The 22,738-nt window shown below is 40.2% G+C and overlaps 2 protein-coding genes across 3 annotated transcripts in view; both read right to left on the minus strand.

Annotated features, from left to right (window-relative positions):
- Positions 1 to 589: 589 nt before the first annotated feature.
- On the minus strand, positions 590 to 11,725 carry LOC143109617 (uncharacterized). 2 transcript variants are annotated; one of them, XM_076272394.1, is made up of 6 exons: positions 11,259 to 11,725; positions 10,769 to 10,962; positions 9,687 to 9,895; positions 9,553 to 9,591; positions 1,720 to 1,785; positions 590 to 1,628 (listed from the first exon to the last, which is right to left on the minus strand). In XM_076272394.1, the coding sequence occupies exons 2-6, from the start codon at positions 10,959 to 10,961 to the stop codon at positions 1,536 to 1,538; spliced, it is 600 nt and encodes a 199-aa protein (XP_076128509.1). In that variant the 5' UTR covers position 10,962; positions 11,259 to 11,725; the 3' UTR covers positions 590 to 1,535. The 2 variants fall into 2 exon arrangements, with proteins under 2 accessions (XP_076128509.1, XP_076128508.1); XM_076272393.1 differs by having other exon boundaries at positions 9,526 to 9,591; positions 11,259 to 11,722.
- A 1,840-nt stretch (positions 11,726 to 13,565) lies between these two features.
- LOC143109412 (uncharacterized) overlaps positions 13,566 to 22,738 on the minus strand; it is a 45,697-nt gene continuing 36,524 nt past the window's right edge. The window contains exon 7 of the mRNA XM_076272130.1: positions 13,566 to 13,623. Coding sequence (XP_076128245.1) covers position 13,623 — 1 coding nt within the window. The 3' untranslated portion in view covers positions 13,566 to 13,622. The remainder of the gene's footprint in view (positions 13,624 to 22,738) is intronic.

A 22,738-nucleotide genomic window follows, 5' to 3' on the forward strand; every position in this document is an offset into this window, starting at 1 on the left:
AGATATAAGCAACTCCTCTGCAGGATAAATGTTGTTTTATTCAGTCATTTGAGCAACATTAGGGTAAGTGTTGCTTTTTCCAGCCTATGTTTTCGGTGGTAACCCATTGTCAGTCAATAGTGAAAATAACTGCATATAACTGTCTTGTCGTTGACTGACTCCTTGGTGAAGTTAGTTTCACTTTGCCAATGAGTTCAAATAATAGACGAGTGCAAATGCGTGAAGGCTATGCTAGGTTTTAGTAAAGCATGGTTTAAGAATAACTATTCCATACGGTCTCGCAAGCAGCCTCCTTCAAATGCGCCGTTGAATGCCAAAATACCGATGCATTTATTTGACATATCGCGCTTTGCGCCGGTAAAGGGAATGACAGATGTCATTCTCATTGGTTTAAAATGACGCCCCAAACACACCCATATGACTGATTAAAAAACCTAGGAACACCTTGTTGCGCCATGTGCTCCACGTTTGATAACGAACCCCTCCCAATGTGAACTGGACATCCTACTAAATTTGAATAGACTTTTGACAAGTGACGATGCACTTTAGAATGTCATGATAGGGCCCCTTATCAGTTTCACACAACCACTTTGGACATTGTAAACTTTTAATAAGAATGACAGTTCATAACAAAACTAGCCTATGCGGTAGAGCATTTGACAGACATTACAGGCCTTCAGAAAGCAGGCTAATTAACAATCATTATACCACATTCAGAGACAGGGGCCACTGCTTCAGGGCAATAACTCACTCAAACAAAAAAACAGATCATGTTTAATACTCAGCGTGGCTGACGTGGCTGATCAGTAGCCTACTGTCCTGCCACTTTACAAAAATAGATTGGAAGATAAAATAGATTGGAAGGATTTTCTGGTGAGCACATGTAATCTATACAGACCATCTGCTTGCTCGCTGGATAGAGATTTTATTGGACCACTCGCAAGCAAACCTATAATAATCCTCTCCTATGGGCTCTGTGCACTAGCTTACTTGAAGTCAGCAAACCAGATTCCTGTTCGTTGACATTGCTGTCAACAAGCACCTGAAAATATGTGCTCACCAGAAAATCCTTCCAATCTATTTTGTGCAGCTACTGCACGTAGGCTGGTGTTTTTAGGAAAAGATGGAAGCTAAAATCGCTTTTATAATAACTTGAAGCCGAGTATAATGGCACACAGCAGTGCTCCTTAGAGCCGCACATGGACATTAAGACTTGCATACATTGTATTTATTTTGGCACAACTAAAGCACTCATTTTCAGGTGCTTGTTGATAGCCTGTGCATTTCAAGTAAGCTAGTGCACAGAGTTATTTGATGACCAAACATATTTCAAATGCATTTGTGTCCTAAAGAAGCACCCACAATATCCATAGACCTCTTCACCATGAAGGTAGAGTGCATGTGTATTGATTGTAGGGTAAAAAGTCTGACATGAAGTAAATGTATGCAAAAGATCCGCAACATATCATCAAATAGCCAGTCATTCTGTAACTGCAAACTGTTTCTGATACTCTTTATATTTACAGTGGACTTTCTTAGGCTATGCTACAATAGCGAGATACTTTTTTTCTTTGAGATGGATCTGTGCGGTTCTGCTGGGCATTCTTCCTATCCTCTTGGTGCTCAGCCTAGAAAGAACAAGTTATGTCAGTTTAATCATCTGTGGGCATAATTCATTTAAAAAGTGTGTTTGTGTAAGGTGCAAAATTATTATTTTACTCTGTCTCTTTGAGATGGGTCTGCAGGGATCTGTTGGTCATTCTTCCTAACCTCTTGGTGCTTAGCCTAGAAAGAACAAGTTATGTCAGTTTAATCATCTGTAGGCATAATTCATTTAAAAAGTGTGTTTGTGTAAAGTGCAAAATTATTATTTTAATGTAAATGTGATGCAAACTAGGAAAACCCTTCACATGGTGCAAGAATTGTCCTCTTACCATTTGTGATGGGATCTGGGAAAACCCTTCACATGGCGCAATTTTACCAACTTAAGATTCTGATACCATCTTAGCGACATTCTGGACACTGTCCCCTAGCAAAATCCTGGATACCTTTCTCCCAAAATCTTGGATGTTGCAGGATGGTATCAGAATCATCAGTTGGTAAAATTGCACCATGTGAAGGGTTTTCCCAGATCCCATCACAAATGGTAAGAGGACAATTCTTACATTACATGTAGCAGGCACTTTTAATCCAAAGTGACTTACATATTTCAATCATATTACTTTGTCCCTGGGGCAACTTGTGGTTAAATGGGTAGTTCGGAATTGTGGACATAGGACCTCATTTCCAAGTTAACCAGTGTGATATTTATCAGTGGAGAAATATTCAACATGTTTCATCCAGTCCTTCTATTTGCAGTATTTTGAGTTCGCTGTTGCTAGGCTAGCGCAAGTCAACGGTACATGGTTAGTCTGCCACTAAAACAGCCTTACCCACTCCACACACCCGACACCCGACACTCTGGCAAATAAATCATAATGCCAGACTATTGATGTAAATGTTTGTGTTGATAGAATAATGTTAGAAATAAAACTATCCTTGCATCTCAATGATCATATTACATTTTGAGGGGCTAGTTTCTCAGCAGCAGCGGAATTTTACTTTGCTCCGGTTAGTAGTACTGCACTGAAAAGTAAACAGACAAGCGCACTCCAGTCGGGACACCTGCTGCAGCACTGTAGCCTATACAGGGGTATTGAAGTATTGGATTGGAACCTAAGGACTAGGTGAAATGGTGATTCAGTGTGCATTTGCAAATTGTAAAAATAAATGATACAAAGGGGCACCACAAAGTTTCCATAGATTTCCATGGCGACATCCAGAAAGGAACCAACTGTGGCTTCTTGCTGCTGGCTTGGACATCAAGACACCAACGGAGACTACTTAAGTGGCGAATGTGTAGTAATCATTTTAGACCAGACGAAAAAAAACCAGAATATACAGTACCCTCCTTAATTATTGCCACCTCTGCTAAAGTTGACTAAAAAGAGGATTATAAAATCATCTTTTGGAAATTGATCTTAATGCCTTAAGTGAGGAAATATCCAACCTTTAAGGACACCAATTTTCTTTGTGAATGAATAATGTATCATAAATAAATGTTCTTCCTTAAAATTCATCATTAATATTGGCACCCCTATGTTAAATTCCTTTAGAGGCAGGGAGATTTTTATTTTTAAAGGCTAGTTATTTCATGGATCCAGGATACTATGCATCCTGATAAAGTCCCCTTGGCCTTTGGAATTAAAATAGTCCCACATCATCACATATACCTAGAGATTGGCATGGTTTTATTTCAGTTAGCCTATTAGCTGGTTTGATATGCATTGAGCCTATAATGAGCATACAAATAAAACCATTTCCTCATTTTTTTACTTAAGGCATTAACATCAATTTCCAAAAGATGATTTTATATTCCTCTTTTTAGTCAACTTTAGCAGAGGTGCCAATAATTCCAGAAGGTACTGTAAATGACCACAAGTCACTGACAACGAATGCCCTTCCATCCGTCTTTCCAGATGCACCAACAGCTACTGATGAACAGGTAATAACTGGTAAGCTACTCTAGCTAATAAAGCTAGCCCCTTTCATAACGTTAGTCTAGCTACTACTGATAGATTGAGACTGACAACGTTAGTGGAGATAACATTACAGTTCAATGCACTGTGGAGAGTGAAAACATTAGCTAACGGTATACCGTAAAACTTCAAATAATTGCCGAGTCCCTAAGAGACGCCTGTCTCTTTTAAACGCCTGGCGTGGCTACAGGTTTGGGTTAAAGGCCGGTCTCCAGTAGAGGCCTGGTCTGTTTTTTAGTTTCGGGTTGTATTTAATCTTCTAAAACCCGTCAGATCGTCTGTTTAAAGATTCGCAATGACACGAAACCGTTACAGAAAGGAGGTTACAGCAGTGTGAATTAGATGTTGCACGTCGTTACAAGCCGTCGCAAAGCATTCACATGTCTGGTCACAGTTGCAAGCTTTTAGAATGTTGCATCAAGTTGCTGCTCATCTCGTTGCGAATCTTGGGTGTGATTTGGGCTTAAGTATGGCGCAGACTGCGCACATTATGATTAGATGGCATTAAAAGACTGCGGTGGGGAAAAGCTAGAGTTCCAAATTGTATAACTTTTTTTTCCAATATGAACTATCCCTATTGTGTTTAAAATTTGCGGATAGGCCGATGGTAAGCTTGTTTTTATGCTGGCAACAAAACCGGAATGGTTTGCGAACGTTATTCTTTATTCTAAATGCCATGGCGATAAAAAGAAAAACGAAGTCAGAAAAGGAATATACCTTAGACTAAGCTATATCAGTGCCCGTCTACGGACATTCTCTGGCTATATTACCTACTGAAATAGGTTAATGATGTAAAGTCAAGTGCGCTTCTATGGGACTGGTGTGTGCGCGCACAGTTTTTATTGATGAGTCGGAGTGGCAAGTGCTGCGCATAGTTGCAGTGGAATGTGGCTGCCCAGGTCATTATAAAACTTCTCACTCTTAGACCTACAGTACTCATACACGGCGGTGAAATGGCGTATTTAGCTGTCTAAATTCGAATCATTTGCTGGGGGAGAAATCGTCGGACATCCATGATTATTTTGTTATTCAGCATCCCTGGTCAAAAATATGTTCCCGCGCGCCTGGAAGTAGGCTATGATTTGAATGTAGACTGTTGTCAAATTTGGCAAATACAAAACGGGAGAAACAATATGGTTCATGCTCTCTCATGCTGTTTCATTCGTGCCGAAAAGGAGGGAGAATTAAACATTAAGCACGTTCCACTTTTGAATAAATAATTCCTGAGCGGTTTCGGTCAGGGCTGATAATGCAACTGTATTTGACAAAGGACCGATATAGGCTATTTGCTAGTGACAAAATATGAGCTTTCAGTGTGATACGATCTCTTTGTAGAGTACGTTTAATTAAAACGTGTTTCATCTGTTCTGGCTATCCCCGCTATTTGGATCTTACTGTAGCCTATCTCACTCAATGAACAACATCTCAACACTAAATGAATGATGATCTGTAATTGTCATCAGATAGCCTAGTCATATACAGTAGGTAGACATTCAGTGTGTTTGAAATAATTAATTCGATAATATTTTCCATCTTTGCAGAGGAAAAGTTTTGTGTAAAGGGAATCAAAGGCCTGTCTCATATAGACGCCTGTCTCTAATACTAGCCGGTGCAGTTTGGCGATTTGGGAAAATAAAAGCCCGGGCTATTATTTGGAGTTTTACGGTAGCTACACTCTTGACTGGGCTAACCGCTAACTGGGTAATTACAGTGCATAAAAATGCACTGTTCTGTTATCCGAAGTCTTCTTCTTCTTCTTCTTCTTCTTATTCTTCCCACCAAATTTCTGCGTCTAATTCAGCTTTAACCGTTTAACGTAGAAACTTCGTTCAAACTTTGTAACGTAGGTCTTGAAAAGGACACGTGGGGAATGTATTTTTCACTTTTGTAAACTTTATACTTTTTGAGATATTAATAAAAAACAAGCTTATTTTCCCCCATAGACTTGGCATTAGCACTATGACATCACAATGGACTAATTAACTTGATTTGCACCTGTATCAACTTCCAGCTGCTCACTACTAGGACCCATCAAAGGGCCAGTTAAACTGATTGCACCTGTATCAACTGCTTTCTGCTTAACTAGGCCAACTCTCTCTGTGTCTCTCCATTCTACAAGGATATAAGGCACACTCCATCCAACTTTCTGTCCATTCATCCTCTTCAAACCATTCACTCATCCACCCATTAAACTATCCATCAACATCCATTCAACTTTCTGTCTATCAACATCCATTACACAGTGCTTAAGTGGTTGGATAGATATCTAGCGCCTACTAGGACTGGCCAACTACTATTATAGGGTTTGGTGATGCACTCACAGACTCAAAGCTGTTCAATTCTAGCTCAGTTTTGTACACACACACAACCTCAGGTTGTCATCATCCTGCTTTGAACACGGTTGTGTTGCATTTTGAGCACCATCAGCTTGGGAAGTTGGAAATGACTAGCCTACCGAAAAGATTAAAAAAAAATGTAAAGTATATTTTTGGGCTTTTTATGCCTTTAATGTGACTGGACAGTGGAGAATGACAGGAAGAGAGTGGGAGAGAGAGTCTGGGTGGGATCCGGAAAGGACCAAGGGGCACCGGCGTAGGGTGCAGGTGCCCCAGCCAGTTGCGCCACAGCTGGGGCCTGAAAAGATCAATTTTAAAGGGGAACTTGACAACTATTTCAACGTAATAAACCCATTTAGAAATCATTTGGATGGTTAAATGACCTGTTCCGGTGAAAATGGTGACTTTTCCTCCTGCCCCTAGCGTCCCCAGGCGGAAAACCAACCTTGCAACATTGAGACTACCGTCCCGGAAAGAGAAGTGAGAAACAAGAAACTCGTTTTAAATCGTGTTTCTTACCTTGTAACATCCACATTGTATGCCGAACTTATGCTAACCGTTTTGCTAGCTTGTAAACAAATCCATGTGCTTTATCGTTACCTTTTTCCACAGTTTGAAATAGCATAATGCACAATTTCTCCAGCAGAGGGGGAAATCCTGCCAAGTTTCACTTTAATGTACATCCGAGAGTTTGGGGATATTCTGGCATGCTACGCACTCATCACTCTTCAGCATAGTAAGCTGCTCCTGTATTTCTAAAGATAGATGTTGTTGTAGCCTATGTTGCGTTGCAGACAAATGGACATCTCTCCTGGTCAGCTCACTATTACTATTCCAGCTGGCATTTCAGACGCACCTATCTGTGCTTGCACACGAAAGGCTACTTTACTTTCACTTGAATGGCATGAATGACTGAGGGATGAGAACCGTGAACACAAGTTTCAAAATAAAAGTGCTAGTTTGTTTATGCGCATGAAGAGGCGCTTATTTTTTTGCCCTGGGATCTACAATATCATGGTCTCTACGGAAATTATTTGACGTTACGGTATCTACTTAATCCTACCAAAAGAAAAACAATAAGACCTTGAGAATTAATGATTTTAGTACTGTATATTCATGACGCTGACTGTTACAACTGTACCACACATTTTTTTGACTGTGTCAAGGTTGTACCAAAGGTACATGTACATGTTTAATCAAACTATAAAAAGTCTTGTTTAATTTAGTTTCAACTTTCATAGAGTATACATATATCACTCCATTCTGGCCAAATTGTGCAGCTTTCAAGTCTATCGGCTTTAGAAAAAAAATTGTTACAATTGTGCCAGTTCTCCCCTACATTACACATTCACAATCAGAATAATAATAGTATAGCTAAGTAGCATGCTAGCTGTAGAAGTCAGTAGGCATAAACCACTGACTACTTAAATTAATTGGCCTACAAACATAAACTGAGGAATCTGCAACTTTTCACAATACCCACTACAAGCACCTTTCGGTAACACTTTCTATGAAGGTTGTATTCATAACGCCCTATGAATGCATTCATAATGTTTTATAAGGTGTCTATAAAGCATTGTAATGCTCATTATTACCATTTATATGTATTCACAAGTCGTCATAACCAACTTCATGATGCATTATGACAGCTAATTATGAATGATTATAATTTTAATCTGAATAATGCATTATAAATATGTCAAGATCTGCCTACTCACTTGTCAGTTTTATGATGCATCATTAAGTAAGGTAAGTCTCACCCAGGGGCGGTATACGTGGCGTCATAACCAGGTATTGAAATGTGTGGCAGCGGCAATAGAGGATAAAAGAAGAGAAGTCAATTCATTAGCAGCTAGTAAAGGGGTAAGGCAAATTAACTTTGTACGTCAGGGGGATAAACCTTGTTCCGCGAAGGCCAGGTGCAAAACCGGCCAGTTGAAAAATGGGGCGGGCTGGGAAATGAAGGTTGATCTTGGCCAGCAGATGGCGGTACCTCCACATATAGTGAGTACTAAGCTACGTCCTGACGTAATTCTATGGTCGGATTCAGAGAAGATAGTTTACTTCATTGAACTCACTGTTCCTTGGGAAAACAGAGTGGAAGTGGCCAATGAACTGAAGAGAGCTAAATATACTGAAATAGCAGAGGAGGCAGCTAAGCGAGGTTGGAGTGCACGATTAAGGCCTATTGAAATCGGTGCACGTGGGTTTGTGGCCAGATCTGCTATTGGCTTGCTGTCTGAATTGGGCATTTGTGGTCGAAGTCTTAGGCAGGTGGTTAGCAACATGTCCTTAGCAGCAGAACGGGCAAGCGAATGGTTGTGGGTAAGGAGAAGTTACCCTTCCTGGGGCGCAAGCTAAGGTAAGCTAACTGTCTCATTTGTTTTGGTCGTGGGTAAGGAGAAGTTACCCTTCCTGGGGCGCAAGCTAAGGTAAGCTAACTGGCTCATTTGTTTTGGTGGTGGGTAAGGAGAAGTTACCCTTCCTGGGGCGCAAGCTATGGGGCCTGGGGCGCAAGCTAAGGTAAGCTAACTGGCTCATTTGTTTTGTGTTTGTGATGGACTGTGCCTAGGTTGATGGTACTTGGCTAAGGTTCTTTATGGTTTATGGTTCAGTCCACATCAACGGGACGGACCGACCTAGCCAACTTAAACCATGCCTAGGTTGGTTAAGGGTATTTGGATGCTTGTTGTGGTAATATGGGGCAGCATGGGGCGTAAGCTAACTGCTAACTGCTGGCTAATTTGTTTTGTGTTTGGGATGGGGCCTAAGATAATGGGCTAAGCTAACTGGCTAATTTGTTTGGTGTTTGTGATGGGCTGTGCCTAGGGTGATGGTACTTGGCTAAGGTTCTTTATGGTTTATGGTTCAGTCCACATCAACGGGACGGACCAACCTAGCCAACTTAGACCATGCCTGGGCTGGTTAAGAGTATTTTGAGTATTGGATATTTCAATGTGGTAATATGGTGGTAGCATGGAGGGGAGTGTCTCCAGGACGCTGGTTTCACTGTTAAGCCTTCATGAGGTGTCGTGGGCCTAACTTAACGAAACATCGGTGAATGAGGGTGCCCACTTGATAACCCCAATGACATGCCGCATACTATATAGGCTACTGCTGTTGGATAGGCCATTTGCATTGTGCTTGTGACCATTTGTTGGCGGATTTGTGGGTAGTGTGCTTTTTAAAGTTAAACTTGAGCAGGGGCTTCTGAATGTGTTTTTACCTTGGATTTTGGCACAAGGGATTTTAACATCTAATCCTGTGAATTAATGTAACTAACTGGCCCCAGCTGTGGCGCAACTGGCTGGGGCACCTTCACCATATGCCGGCGACCCGGGTTCGATTCCCGCCCCCGTGGTCCTTTCCGGATCCCGCCCCTGCTCTGTCTCCTATTCGCTTCCTGTCACTCTCCACTGTCACTATTGTTACAAGGCATAAAAAGGCCAAAAAATAAAAATAATACAAACTGGTCAATAACAAAAAATATCTAAATCTGATGAAAATATGAAAGTTCAATGTGTTATTTATAGTGTTATTCATGCATACATTTCCTTCTAGAAAAAAAACATAAATAAAAGATTTACTTTATAAAAAGATTTATAATTTACTTTTTTTCCCTTGTTGTTGTTTTCTACCTTGGCTTCTTTATTTTTCTCAGGACCTTTGCTGTTTTTCTGCAGGGGGAAATTAGAATTTTTTTATGTTGTGACCACACATCCTTAATGTTATGTTATATGATAAAATATTTCCAATATTTCTGAGTGCATACCTTGAAGTCCTTTAGCTTCTGTGATGTAAGGTTGATTGCGTCAGAATTCTGTTTGCAGTTCTTGAGAAGTCCTTCACTTTCATGAAACAGAGAGTTTACTATACATATTTTTTCATTTGCATATTTGTTACTGTCTGGTACAACTTCATCTCTCTCATATGTATGGTGAAGCACAACTACAATGATGGGCTTCGAAGGTGTAGAGTAACCTATTGAAACAGAAAAAAAAAATACTGAATATCCACCAGTTTGTTATTTTATTTCTACTTGAGTATTAAATCCCAGAAGATGAAAAAGCAGACTATATCATCGGTAAATATGCAAAATTATAGTGTATCAATAAGCAATGTGCCTATATAGGCCTAGAGAAAATATTACAGTTGTTTCTATAAGTTGGGTGCAATCTATCCTGTCAGGAACTGAGATAAGAACTTAAAGGTACTCTAAGCAATGTTTCGATTGCACGGAAGGGAGGGGGATGGAGTAGCATGCTAGCTCTCTGTTTTGTTTGAACGTCAACAGAAGTGACGTTACCCAACATCACTTAGAATACCTTCAAGATAATAAACATTTCACGTGTTGAAAATATGGTAGGTCACATTCTTCCTTGGAACTTACTGAGTGACAAGGGTGTTTTTAATCCGTATTTCAATGAAATGTCAGGTCAGTTGACTGTTTCATTGGCCTAGTAAACAACCCATCCACCCACCATGCATTTTGCAGTTATTTTTCTCACAACTTTCATCACTCTCTATTCCTGAAGTCAGGATATCCTTCATTAATAAGGGATGGTTCTTCTGTTCCATGACTTTAATCAATTGATGTGTTAAGTCAAGTGACTCATAGCTCTACTGATTAGGCCTAGTTGTAAATAAGTTTAAGTTTTGAATCTAGTCTAGGCTAGTTAGTTATTCTAGGTATTGTTGAAAAACAAGTTTAACACGCCCTCTTTAGAACACAATAGCCTAATACAAATAATTTAAAATAGGCCTGTTTGGGAATAACAAACGTTATGCAAGCAACTCCCTCCCCCAAACACCACCGTTGTCATGCAATCACGGTGTTGAAACATATAGGCCTACCTTTAAAGATCTTCAGTGCGGCCTCAATGTCAGTGCCCACTCGAGAAACAATTGGACAGAATGCCAGAATTACATCGCATTCATGAACTTCTTTTTCTTGGATTTTGCGATGATGACGGAGACGTTTCAGAAAGTCGTTATGGGAATTCAGAGTATTTCCACTTTGGGTCACAAATATTTTTACCGGCTTCATCCTAGAATGGGACAGTAAAAATGCAGGACAAAATATATATTCGTGTTACGTACATCTGTGCATATACACCTATCATTCATGTAGGCTACAATAGCTTAACCTACGACTGATGGGTCGATTAAAATAAATGTTGAACGATGCAGGCGTAGACTGGTAGCCTAGCATAGCCTATACGCTACCACTTTGTTATTTCGAGATGTAGGCTATCTTAGGCTACATACAAAATGACCGTAGGCCTACACCTACACACACAGATGATTATGTTCGTTCAAATATGGGCAACGTAGGTTAGCTTACCTGTTTCAAATAAACGTCATCCACTGACGGTAACGTTATCAAACACAGTCCCCGCAGCTATTTTAAAATCGAAAGTGAAAGTGTCTTTCGATACCTTCAAACAAAGGGATTGGCTAGTATGGGCATATAGGAAGAAGGAGTAGGCTAGGCTAGGCCTGTCATAAAATCAGTTTTAAAAATAGGCCTGTATAGCCTACCTACATGCTTTATTATTTTATAACTAATGCTTTTCATTCTTGCCTCGAGAGTCCTGAAATAATGTAAGAAACTCAATTGTTTGTAAATAGCCTAGGCCTACTAATTTTCAAACTAAATAGCCTACTAATTCTTCTCGTGAAGAAGGCCTTGGAGGAAATTCTTCATATTGATTTGATAGTGGCGACAGTGGCTCAGGAGGTAGAGTCATCGTCCAGCAATTGGAAGGTTGTTGGTTTAACCTAGCGTTCATGGGCTTCGTAAAAACCTTTCTCCGAGTGAAAACATCATCATTCCGCGTCATTCACGTCACTTAATGTGTGAGTCAGAGGTCGGAAACTGGGGCTAGATTTTGCTAACAGAGAATTGCCCAGTTAGGGGCTCGTCATCACTTTTGTCGTCACGTTGTAGTTCGTTTGTAGTCCATGTGGCCTTTCATGTCCAACAGTTTTAATGTGAACTTGGGAATTTGCCCTTTTTATCACTTGAAAGCTGCATATCTTTCTTTCACGAGCATCTTACACTATATTTTAAGCAAATACAGTTGTTTGTTTAGGATTAGTGAGTATATGTTTTAACCTTTGTTGTGGCATCCGTGTTTGTCACACATTCGATGGCAAAGCACTTGAACACTTGCTGTCGGAAAAACAAAGTAGCCATGGGGGCGGTCCTTGTCATCCCGAGGTGCTCTGAATGCACCATAAGCCCAACTCCTCCTGACCCTGTCATAGTGTCCTTGAGCAAGACACTAACCCCAGTGCCCCTGATGAGCAGGTTGGCACCTTGCATGACAGCCTCCACCATCGGTTCATGAGTGGGAGGCATGACAATGTAAAGCGCTTTGGGTGCTTGCAGGAGTAAAAAAAAAAAAAACGCTATGTAAATGCAATCCATTTACCATATGATTTGGAATACAAACAATCTAGACCCCCCTAGTAGTAAGAACATAAATTAGCCTTTATTAAATTAAATGACCTCAAATCAAAAAACATTTCATTCAGGCTACGCAATAATACCACAACATTCAATGCCGTATTTTTATATTGTTCTAGGTGAGTAGTCACTCATGAGGAGCTGTACAGTAGATAGTTAACTTATATGGTCACTTTGTGATTAGTGATCAAAGGGCATGGCACTGATCTTGATCTTCATGAGGAGAGTTGTACAGAGTTGAACAGCTTTCAGGTGATCTCTGGTGTGGACTGACTGACTAACAGCCTTTCAAACATACAGGCATTTGTGGGCGGTAACAGGCTATGCTGTTGGAGGTGCAAACAAAAGCTGCATTGCCATTGAGATTATAAGAGCTCAAGGGTTATTTGTATAATGAAAAGACAGTTTTTATATTGAAGTGAACTGATGGCAAATCAATCAAGGGGACTGACATTGGCAACGGAATGCAATCTGGCTCCCTACTATGTTCAGGCACAATTTAACCAACTCAATTTAACCAACCAATCAGTAACCCTGCGGGAGGTTGTGGGGGAATTTCTCAAAGATTAAAGAGCAGAGGGACCAAAACATTAACGTAGAAAGTTAAAAGGAGATCTCTTTTATAGGCACACAGATAAATCAGCTCCATGCTGGACATGCACAAGTGAGTTCAGAAAAATACAACAGAAACAACAACAACAAACATGTTTAGCTTGTTTCCATCACAAGTGTACAATGCTGTTGACAGGCAGTCTACATGATGTCACTTCTTTATTTCTGTAAGGATAGAGAATATGCCATTTTCAGCAGCTCTCAAACTTATATCCTGAGGACTAAGGACAGACACACGTCAAATTAACAATCAAAGTGACCAAATATACTGTGTTGGACATTAAATCAAACGTATTAAATCTGTCACACTACATACAGTAAATGTAGGTATATTGTCATACTTCATGGTTTCATCATGTTCCCTTTTGCATGTTCCATGCATTTGATTTCATCCTCAAAACAATACTACATCTTTATATGATCTCCATCTGCTTATAGTGCCATGAGTTTGTTCATACCAGTCTGGATTACCAACAAGGGCAAAACATTGATGACTAGGTTCTTGTCAAGCTCACTTGAAGAAACTACTGTATTATCAACAGGTGTAACAATACAACAGTAGCCTGTCATATTATTGATTGGTACATCCATGTCCCAGTTGAAATCTATGTGGAAGTCCAATAATTAAATATAGCCGCAAGCGGCAATGGCGGGCCCGAGCACCTGCGGGCCGCAACCCGTGACATGTCGGAATCCAACAAAGCACCGACGTGGTGCATTTGGGAAATGTACATATTTGATGCGTGTGCTATTTGTTTTTGTATTTTATTTTCTGCCACATGTACTTGCTTGGCCAGGTGGGGGCGCAATGCAAGGCAGGTCAATTGGGTGTCATCATAATCATAATATATATTAACCTGAGAAATTTCAGACCATTCATTTTAAGCAAAGAACATTTCTGATAGACTTTTTGGTTGGCCAGATGGTGGCGCTATGTTAGGCATGGAAATTACACATGTGAATATCATCACAATAATGATATCCAATTTTTTTGTAAACTTTCAGATCAATCACTTAAGGCATTGTCCATTTCTGGCACATTTCCTGCTTGACCAGGTGGTGGCGCTATGCCATGCATGCAGGCCCATTGGGTGTCTGGATATCATCATAATCATAATATCTATTAACATGAGAAGTTTCAGACCATTTATTCAAAGCAAAGAGCATTTCTGGCACATTTCCTTCTTGGCCAGATGGTGGCGCTATGCTAGGCCTGTGAATTACGAATGTGAATATCATCACAATAATAATATCTGATATTTTATAAAGTTTCAGATCAATCACTTAAGGCATTGTCCATTTCTGGCACATTTCCTGCTTGGCCAGGTGGTGGCGCTATGCCAGGCAGGCCCATTGGGTGTCTGGATATCATCATAATCATGATATCTATTAACCTGAGAAGTTTCAGACCATTCATTCAATGCACTGTGATTTATGACACATTTCCTGTTTATGTGGTGAGATATTAAAATCATATCAAATATATTACAACATTCCAAAATCCATTCACAATTTAACATCAGCGACATCTTGGCATAATGTTTGCCAAATTTCACATGAATCTGACAAACCGTCTAGGAGCAGTATGTTAAAATTGATCATGTGACATCAGTGTAATTGTCATTCTTTCTTTTGCCAGTTGGTGGCGCTATGCCAAACATGAATTATGGGCATGTAAATATTATCATTAACATGGTCTTCAATGACCTGTGAAATGTAAAACATTTCAAGCCATGCATGGTGAATTATGACACATTTATTGCTTATGTGGAAGGGTATTAAAATTAATAATTTCGCCATTTCGTCAAATTACAACATATCAAAAAAAGGCTTCACAATTTATAATCAGGAACATCTCGGCGTCATGTATACCAACTTTGACATGAATCGGATCAACCGTCTAGGAGGAGTATGTTAAAATTGATCATGTCCACAATGCACAAAATCTCAATTACCTCACTTCCTGTGGGCGTGGCTAATGGCATGTTAATACAAAAGTTGTTTGTTTTTGGGAGGTACATACACCCACCAAATTTGGTGTGTGTATCTAAAACTATATGCCAACCACAAGTCACAGTGACATAAGGGGGCGCTATGGAGTTCCTGGGCAACGCCCGGTGCCAAGCTTTTATCCCTGTCTATTCACTGTATCACTTGATGTGTGTGCCAAATTTCATGCGTTTTCACCCATGGGAAGCACCTCCTTTGGCATCATGATTCATCACATATTTCATCACATATTAGTCTGCACAAAATCCCAAATACCTCTCTTCCTGTTGGGCGCGGCTAATGCATTGTACATACGAAAGTTGTTCATCTTGGGGAGATACAGACACCTACCAAATTTGGTGTGTGTAGCTGAAAGTATATGCCCACCACGGGATCAGTCATCTAAGGGGGCGTAAGGGGGCGCTAGCGAGTCTCTGGGCCATGCCCGGGGCCAAGCTTTTTTACCTAGCTGCTATGTGTGACACTTGATGTGTGTGCCAAATTTCAAGAGTTTTCAACCATGTTAACCACCTCAAAAACAGGAAAGCAAAAAAGTGGAATAACAATAATAATAGTGAAATATAGCCGCAAGCGGCAATGGCGGGCCCGAGCACCTGCGGGCCGCAACCCGTGACATGTCGGAATCCAACAAAGCACCGACGTGGTGCATTTGGGAAATGTACATATTTGATGCGTGTGCTATTTGTTTTTGTATTTTATTTTCTGCCACATGTACTTGCTTGGCCAGGTGGGGGCGCAATGCAAGGCAGGCCCATTGGGTGTCATCATAATCATAATATATATTAACCTGAGAAATTTCAGACCATTAATTTTAAGCAAAGAACATTTCTGATACACTTTTTGGTTGGCCAGATGGTGGCGCTATGTTAGGCATGGAAATTACACATGTGAATATCATCACAATAATGATATCCACATTTTTTGTAAACTTTCCGATCAATCACTTAAGGCATTGTCCATTTCTGGCACATTTCCTGCTTGACCAGGTGGTGGCGCTATGCCAGGCAGGCCCATAGGGTGTCTGGATATCATCATAATTATAATATCTATTAACCTGAGAAGTTTCAGACCATTCATTCAAAGCATAGAGCATTTCTGGCATATTTCCTGTTTGGCCAGATGGTGGCGCTATGCTAGGCATGTGAATTATATGTGTGAATATCATCACAATAATGATATCCAATATTTTATAAAGTTTCAGATCAATCACTTAAGGCATAGTCCATTTCTGGCAAATTTCCTACTTGGCCAGGGGGTGGCGCTATGTCAGGCAGGCCCATTGGGTGTCTGGATATCATCATAATCATAATATCTATTAACCTGAGAAGTTTCAGACCATTCATTCAATGCACTGTGATTATATGACACATTTCCAGTTTATATGGTGAGATATTAAAATCATGACATATTACAACATATCAAAAATCCCTTCGCAATTTAACATCAGCAACATCTTGGCATAATGTTAGCCAAATTTCACATGAATCCGGCAAACCGTCTAGGAGGAGTATGTTAAAATTGATCATGTAACATCAATGTAATTGCCATTATTTCTGTTGCCAGGTGGTGGCGCTATGCCAAATATACATTATGGGCATGTGAATATCATCACTACCATGGTATTCAAAGACCTGTGAAATTTAAAACATTTCAAGCCATGCATGGTGAATTAAGACACATTTATTGTTAACGTGGAAGGGTATTAAAATTCATAGTTTCGCCATTTCGTCAAATTACAACATATCAAAAAAAGCTTCACAATTTAGAATCAGAAGCATATTGGCATCATGTATAACAACTTTCACATGAATCGGATCAATCGTCTAGGAGGAGTACATTAAAATTGATCATGTCCACAATGCACAAAATCCCAATTACCTCACTTCCTGTGGGCGTGGCTAATGGCATGTTAATACAAAAGTTGATTGTTTTTGGGAGTTACACACACCCACCAAATTTGGTGTGTGTATCTAAAACTATATTCCAACCACAAGTCACAGTGACATAAGGGGGCGCTATGGAGTTCCTGGGCCAAGCCCAGTGCCAAGGCTTTTCCCCTGTGTATTCATGGTACCTCTTGACGTGTGTGTCAAATTTCATGCGTTTTCACCGATGGGAAGAACGTCTATTGGCATCACAATTCATCACATTTTAGTCCGCACAAAATCCCAAATACCTCACTTCCTGTTGGGCGTGGCTAATGCATTGTACATACGAAAGTTGTTCATCTTGGGGAGATACACATACCTACCGAATTTGATGCGTCTAGCTGAAAGTATGTGCCAACCACTGCCTCAATCACCTAAGGGGGCGCTACTGAGTCCCTGGGCCACGCCCAGGGCCAAGCTCTTGTACCTAACTGCTTTGCGTGACACCTGATATGTGTGCCAAATTTCAAGCGTTTTCGACCATGTTAACCACCTCAAAAAAGGAAAACGCTCTGAGACAAAGTTAATATAATAATAAATATAGCCGCAAGCGGCAATGGCGGGCCTGAGCACCTGCGGGCCGCAACCCATCACATGTCGGAATCCAACAAAGCACCGACGTGGTGCGTTTGTGAAATGTACATATTTGATGCGTGTGCTATTTGCTTTTGTATTTTATTTTCTTCCACATTTACTCGCTTGGCCAAGTGGGGGCTTAATGCAAGGCAGGCCCATTGGGTGTCATCATAATCATAATATATATTAACCTGAGAAATTTCAGATCATTCATTTTAAGCAAATCACATTTCTGATACACTTTTTGGTTGGCCAGATGATGGCGCTATGTTAGACATGAAAATTGCACATGTGAATATCATCACAATAATGATATCCAAAATGTTTGTAAACTTTCAGATTAATCACTTAAGGCATTGTCCATTTCTGGCACATTTCCTGCTTGACCAGGTGGTGGCGCTATGCCAGGCAGGCCCATTGGGTGTCTGGATATCATCATAATCATAATATCTATTAACCTGAGAAGTTTCAGACCATTTATTCAAAGCATAGAGCATTTCTGGCACATTTCCTGCTTGGCCAGAAGGTGGCGCTATGCTAGGCCTGTGAATTATGCATGTGAATATCATCACAATAATGATATCCAATATTTTATAAAGTTTCAGATCAATCACTTAAGGCATTGTCCATTTCTGGCACATTTCCTGCTTGGCCAGGTGGTGGCGCTATGCCAGGCAGGCCCATTGGGTGTCTGGATATCATCATAATCATGATATCTATTAACCTGAGAAGTTTCAGACCATTCATTCAATGCACTGTGATTTATGACACATTTCCTGTTTATGTGGTGAGATATTAAAATCATATCAAATATATTACAACATTCAAAAATCCATTCACAATTTAACATCAGCGACATCTTGGCATAATGTTTGCCAAATTTCAAATGAATCTGACAAACCGTCTAGGAGGAGTATGTTCAAATTGATCATGTGACATCAGTATAATTGTCATTCTTTCTGTTGCCAGTTGGTGGCGCTATGCCAAACATGCATTATGGGCATGTGAATATTATCATTAACATGGTCTTCAATGACCTGTGAAATTTAAAACATTTCAAGCCATGCATGGTGAATTATGACACATTTATTGTTTATGTGGAAGGGTATTAAAATTAATAATTTTGCCATTTCGTCAAATTACAACATATCGAAAAAAAACTTCACAATTTATAATCAGGAACATCTCGGCATCATGTATACCAACTTTGACATGAATCGGATCAACCGTCTAGGAGGAGTACGTTAAAATTGATCATGTCCACAATGCACAAAATCTCAATTACCTCACTTCCTGTGGGCGTGGCTAATGGCATGTTAATACAAAAGTTGTTTGTTTTTGGGAGTTACATACACCCACCAAATTTGGTGTGTGTATCTAAAACTATATGCCAACCACAAGTCACTGTGACGTAAGGGGGCGCTATGGAGTTCCTGGGCAACGCCCGGTGCCAAGCTTTTATCCCTGTCTATTCACTGTACCACTTGATGTGTGTGCTAAATTTCATGCGTTTTCGATTATGTTAACCACCTCAAAATATTTGCCAACCACGGGATCAGTCACCTAAGGGGGCGCTAGCGAGTCCCTGGGCCACGCCCGGGGTCAAGCTCTTGTACCTAACTGCGATGCATGACACCTGACGTGTGTGCCAAATTTCAAGAGGTTTCGACCATGTTAACCACCTCAAAAACAGGAAAGCAAAAAAGTGGAATAATAATAATAATAATAATAATAATAATAATAATAATAATAATAATAATCCTTACAAAAACAATAGGGCCTTGCGCCCTTCGGTGCTCGGGCCCTAAATATAGCCGCAAGCGGCGATGGCGGGCCCGAGCACCTGCGGGCCGCAACCCGTGACATGTCGGAATCCAACAAAGCACCGACGTGGTGCGTTTGTGAAATGTACATATTTAATGCGTGTGCTATTTGTTTTTGTGTTTTATTTTCTGCCACAATTACTCGCTTGGCCAGGTGGGGGCGTAATGCAAGGCAGGCCCATTGGGTGTCATCATAATCATAATATATATTAACCTGAGAAATTTCAGACCATTCATTTTAAGCAAAGAACATCTCTGATAGACCTTTTAGTTTGGCCAGATGGTGGCACTATGTTAGGCATGAAAATTACACATGTGAATATCATCACAATAATGATATCCAAAATGTTTGTAAACTTTTAGATCAATCACTTAAGGCATTGTCCATTTCTGGCACATTTACTGCTTGACCAGGTGGTGGCGCTATGCCAGACAGGCCCATTGGGTGTCTGGATATCATCATAATCATAATATCTATTAACCTGAAAAGTTTCAGACCATTTATTCAAAGCATAGAGCATTTCTGGCACATTTCCTGCTTGGCCAGAAGGTGGCGCTATGCTAGGCCTGTGAATTACGCACGTGAATATCATCACAATAATGATATCCGATATTTTATAAAGTTTCAGATCAATCACTTAAGGCATTTTCCATTTCTGGCACATTTCCTGCTTGGCCAGGTGGTGGCGCTATGCCAGGCAGGCCCATTGGGTGTCTGGATATCATCATAATCATGATATCTATTAACCTGAGAAGTTTCAGACCATTCATTCAATGCACTGTGATTTATGACACATTTCCTGTTTATGTGGTGAGATATTAAAATCATATCAAATATATTACAACATTCCAAAATCCATTCACAATTTAACATCAGCGACATCTTGGCATAATGTTTGCCAAATTTCAAATGAATCTGACAAACCGTCTTGGAGGAGTATGTTCAAATTGATCATGTGACATCAGTATAATTGTCATTCTTTCTGTTGCCAGTTGGTGGCGCTATGCCAAACATGCATTATGGGCATGTGAATATTATCATTAACATGGTCTTCAATGACCTGTGAAATTTAAAACATTTCAAGCCATGCATGGTGAATTATGACACATTTATTGTTTATGTGGAAGGGTATTAAAATTAATAATTTCGCCATTTCGTCAAATTACAACATATAAAAAAAAAACTTCACAATTTATAATCAGGAACATCTCGGCATCATGTATACCAACTTTGACATGAATCGGAGCAACCGTCTAGGAGGAGTACGTTAAAATTGATCATGTCCATAACGCACAAAATCTCAATTACCTCACTTCCTGTGGGCGTGGCTAATGGCATGTTAATACAAAAGTTGTTTGTTTTTGGGAGTTACATACACCCACCAAATTTGGTGTGTGTATCTAAAACTATATGCCAACTACAAGTCACTGTGACGTAAGGGGGCGCTATGGAGTTCCTGGGCAACGCCCGGTGCCAAGCTTTTATCCCTGTCTATTCACTGTACCACTTGATGTGTGTGCTAAATTTCATGCGTTTTCGATTATGTTAACCACCTCAAAATATTTGCCAACCACGGGATCAGTCACCTAAGGGGGCGCTAGCGAGTCCCTGGGTCACGCCCGGGGTCAAGCTCTTGTACCTAACTGCGATGCATGATACCTGACGTGTGTGCCAAATTTCAATAGGTTTCGACCATGTTAACCACCTCAAAAACAGGAAAGCAAAAAAGTGGAATAACAATAATAATAATAAATATAGCCGCAAGCGACAATGGCGGGCCCGAGCACCTGCGGGCCGCAACCCGTGACATGTCGGAATCCAACAAAGCACCGACGTGGTGCGTTTGTGAAATGTACATATTTCATGCGTGTGCTATTTGCTTTTGTATTTTATTTTCTGCCACATTTACTCGCTTGGCCAGGTGGGGGCGTAATGCAAGGCAGGCCCAATGAGTGTCATCATAATCATAATATATATTAACCTGAGAAATTTCAGACCATTCGTTTTAAGCAAAGAACATTTCTGATACACTTTTTGGTTGGCCAGATGGTGGCGCTATGTTAGGCATGGAAATTACACATGTGAATATCATCACAATAATGATATCCAAAATGTTTGTACACTTTCAGATCAATCACTTAAGGCATTGTCCATTTCTGGCACATTTCCTGCTTGACCAGGTGGTGGCGCTATGCCAGACAGGCCCATTGGGTGTCTGGATATCATCATAATCATAATATCTATTAACCTGAGAAGTTTCAGACCATTTATTCAAAGCATAGAGCATTTCTGGCACATTTCCTGCTTGGCCAGATGGTGGCGCTATGCTAGGCCTGTGAATTATGCATGTGAATATCATCACAATAATGATATCCAATATTTTATAAAGTTTCAGATCAATCACTTAAGGCATTGTCCATTTCTGGCACATTTCCTGCTTGGCCAGGTGGTGGCGCTATGCCAGGCAGGCCCATTGGGTGTCTGGATATCATCATAATCATGATATCTATTAACCTGAGAAGTTTCAGACCATTCATTCAATGCACTGTGATTTATGACACATTTCCTCTTTATGTGGTGAGATATTAAAATCATATCAAATATATAACATATCAAAAATCCCTTCACAATTTAACATCAGCGACATCTTGGCATAATGTTTGCCAAATTTCACATGAATCTGACAAACCGTATAGGAGGAGTATGTTCAAATTGATCATGTGATATCAGTGTAATTGTCATTCTTTCTGTTGCCAGTTGGTGGCGCTATGCCAAACATGAATTATGGGCATGTAAATATTATCATTAACATGGTCTTCAATGACCTGTGAAATTTAAAACATTTCAAGCCATGCATGGTGAATTATGACACATTTATTGCTTATGTGGAAGGGTATTAAAATTAATAATTTCGCCATTTCTTCAAATTACAACATATCAAAAAAAGGCTTCACAATTTATAATCAGGAACATCTCGGCGTCATGTATACCAACTTTGACATGAATCGGATCAACCGTCTAGGAGGAGTACGTTAAAATTGATCATGTCCACAATGCACAAAATCTCAATTACCTCACTTCCTGTGGGCGTGGCTAATGGCATGTTAATACAAAAGTTGTTTGTTTTTGGGAGATACATACACCCACCAAATTTGGTGTGTGTATCTAAAACTATATGCCAACCACAAGTCACTGTGACGTAAGGGGGCGCTATGGAGTTCCTGGGCAACGCCCGGTGCCAAGCTTTTATCCCTGTCTATTCACTATACCACTTGATGTGTGTGCTAAATTTCATGCGTTTTCGATTATGTTAACCACCTCAAAATATTTGCCAACCACGGGATCAGTCACCTAAGGAGGCGCTAGCGAGTCCCTGGGCCACGCCCGGGGTCAAGCTCTTGT

Source organism: Alosa pseudoharengus, unplaced genomic scaffold (genome assembly GCF_046254945.1).
Source record: "Alosa pseudoharengus isolate Yale_2024_CS ecotype anadromous, Long Island Sound unplaced genomic scaffold, YU_APseudo_1.1 YU_APseudo_1.1_scf_7, whole genome shotgun sequence".
In the NCBI taxonomy this organism is placed as follows: domain Eukaryota; kingdom Metazoa; phylum Chordata; class Actinopteri; order Clupeiformes; family Clupeidae; genus Alosa; species Alosa pseudoharengus.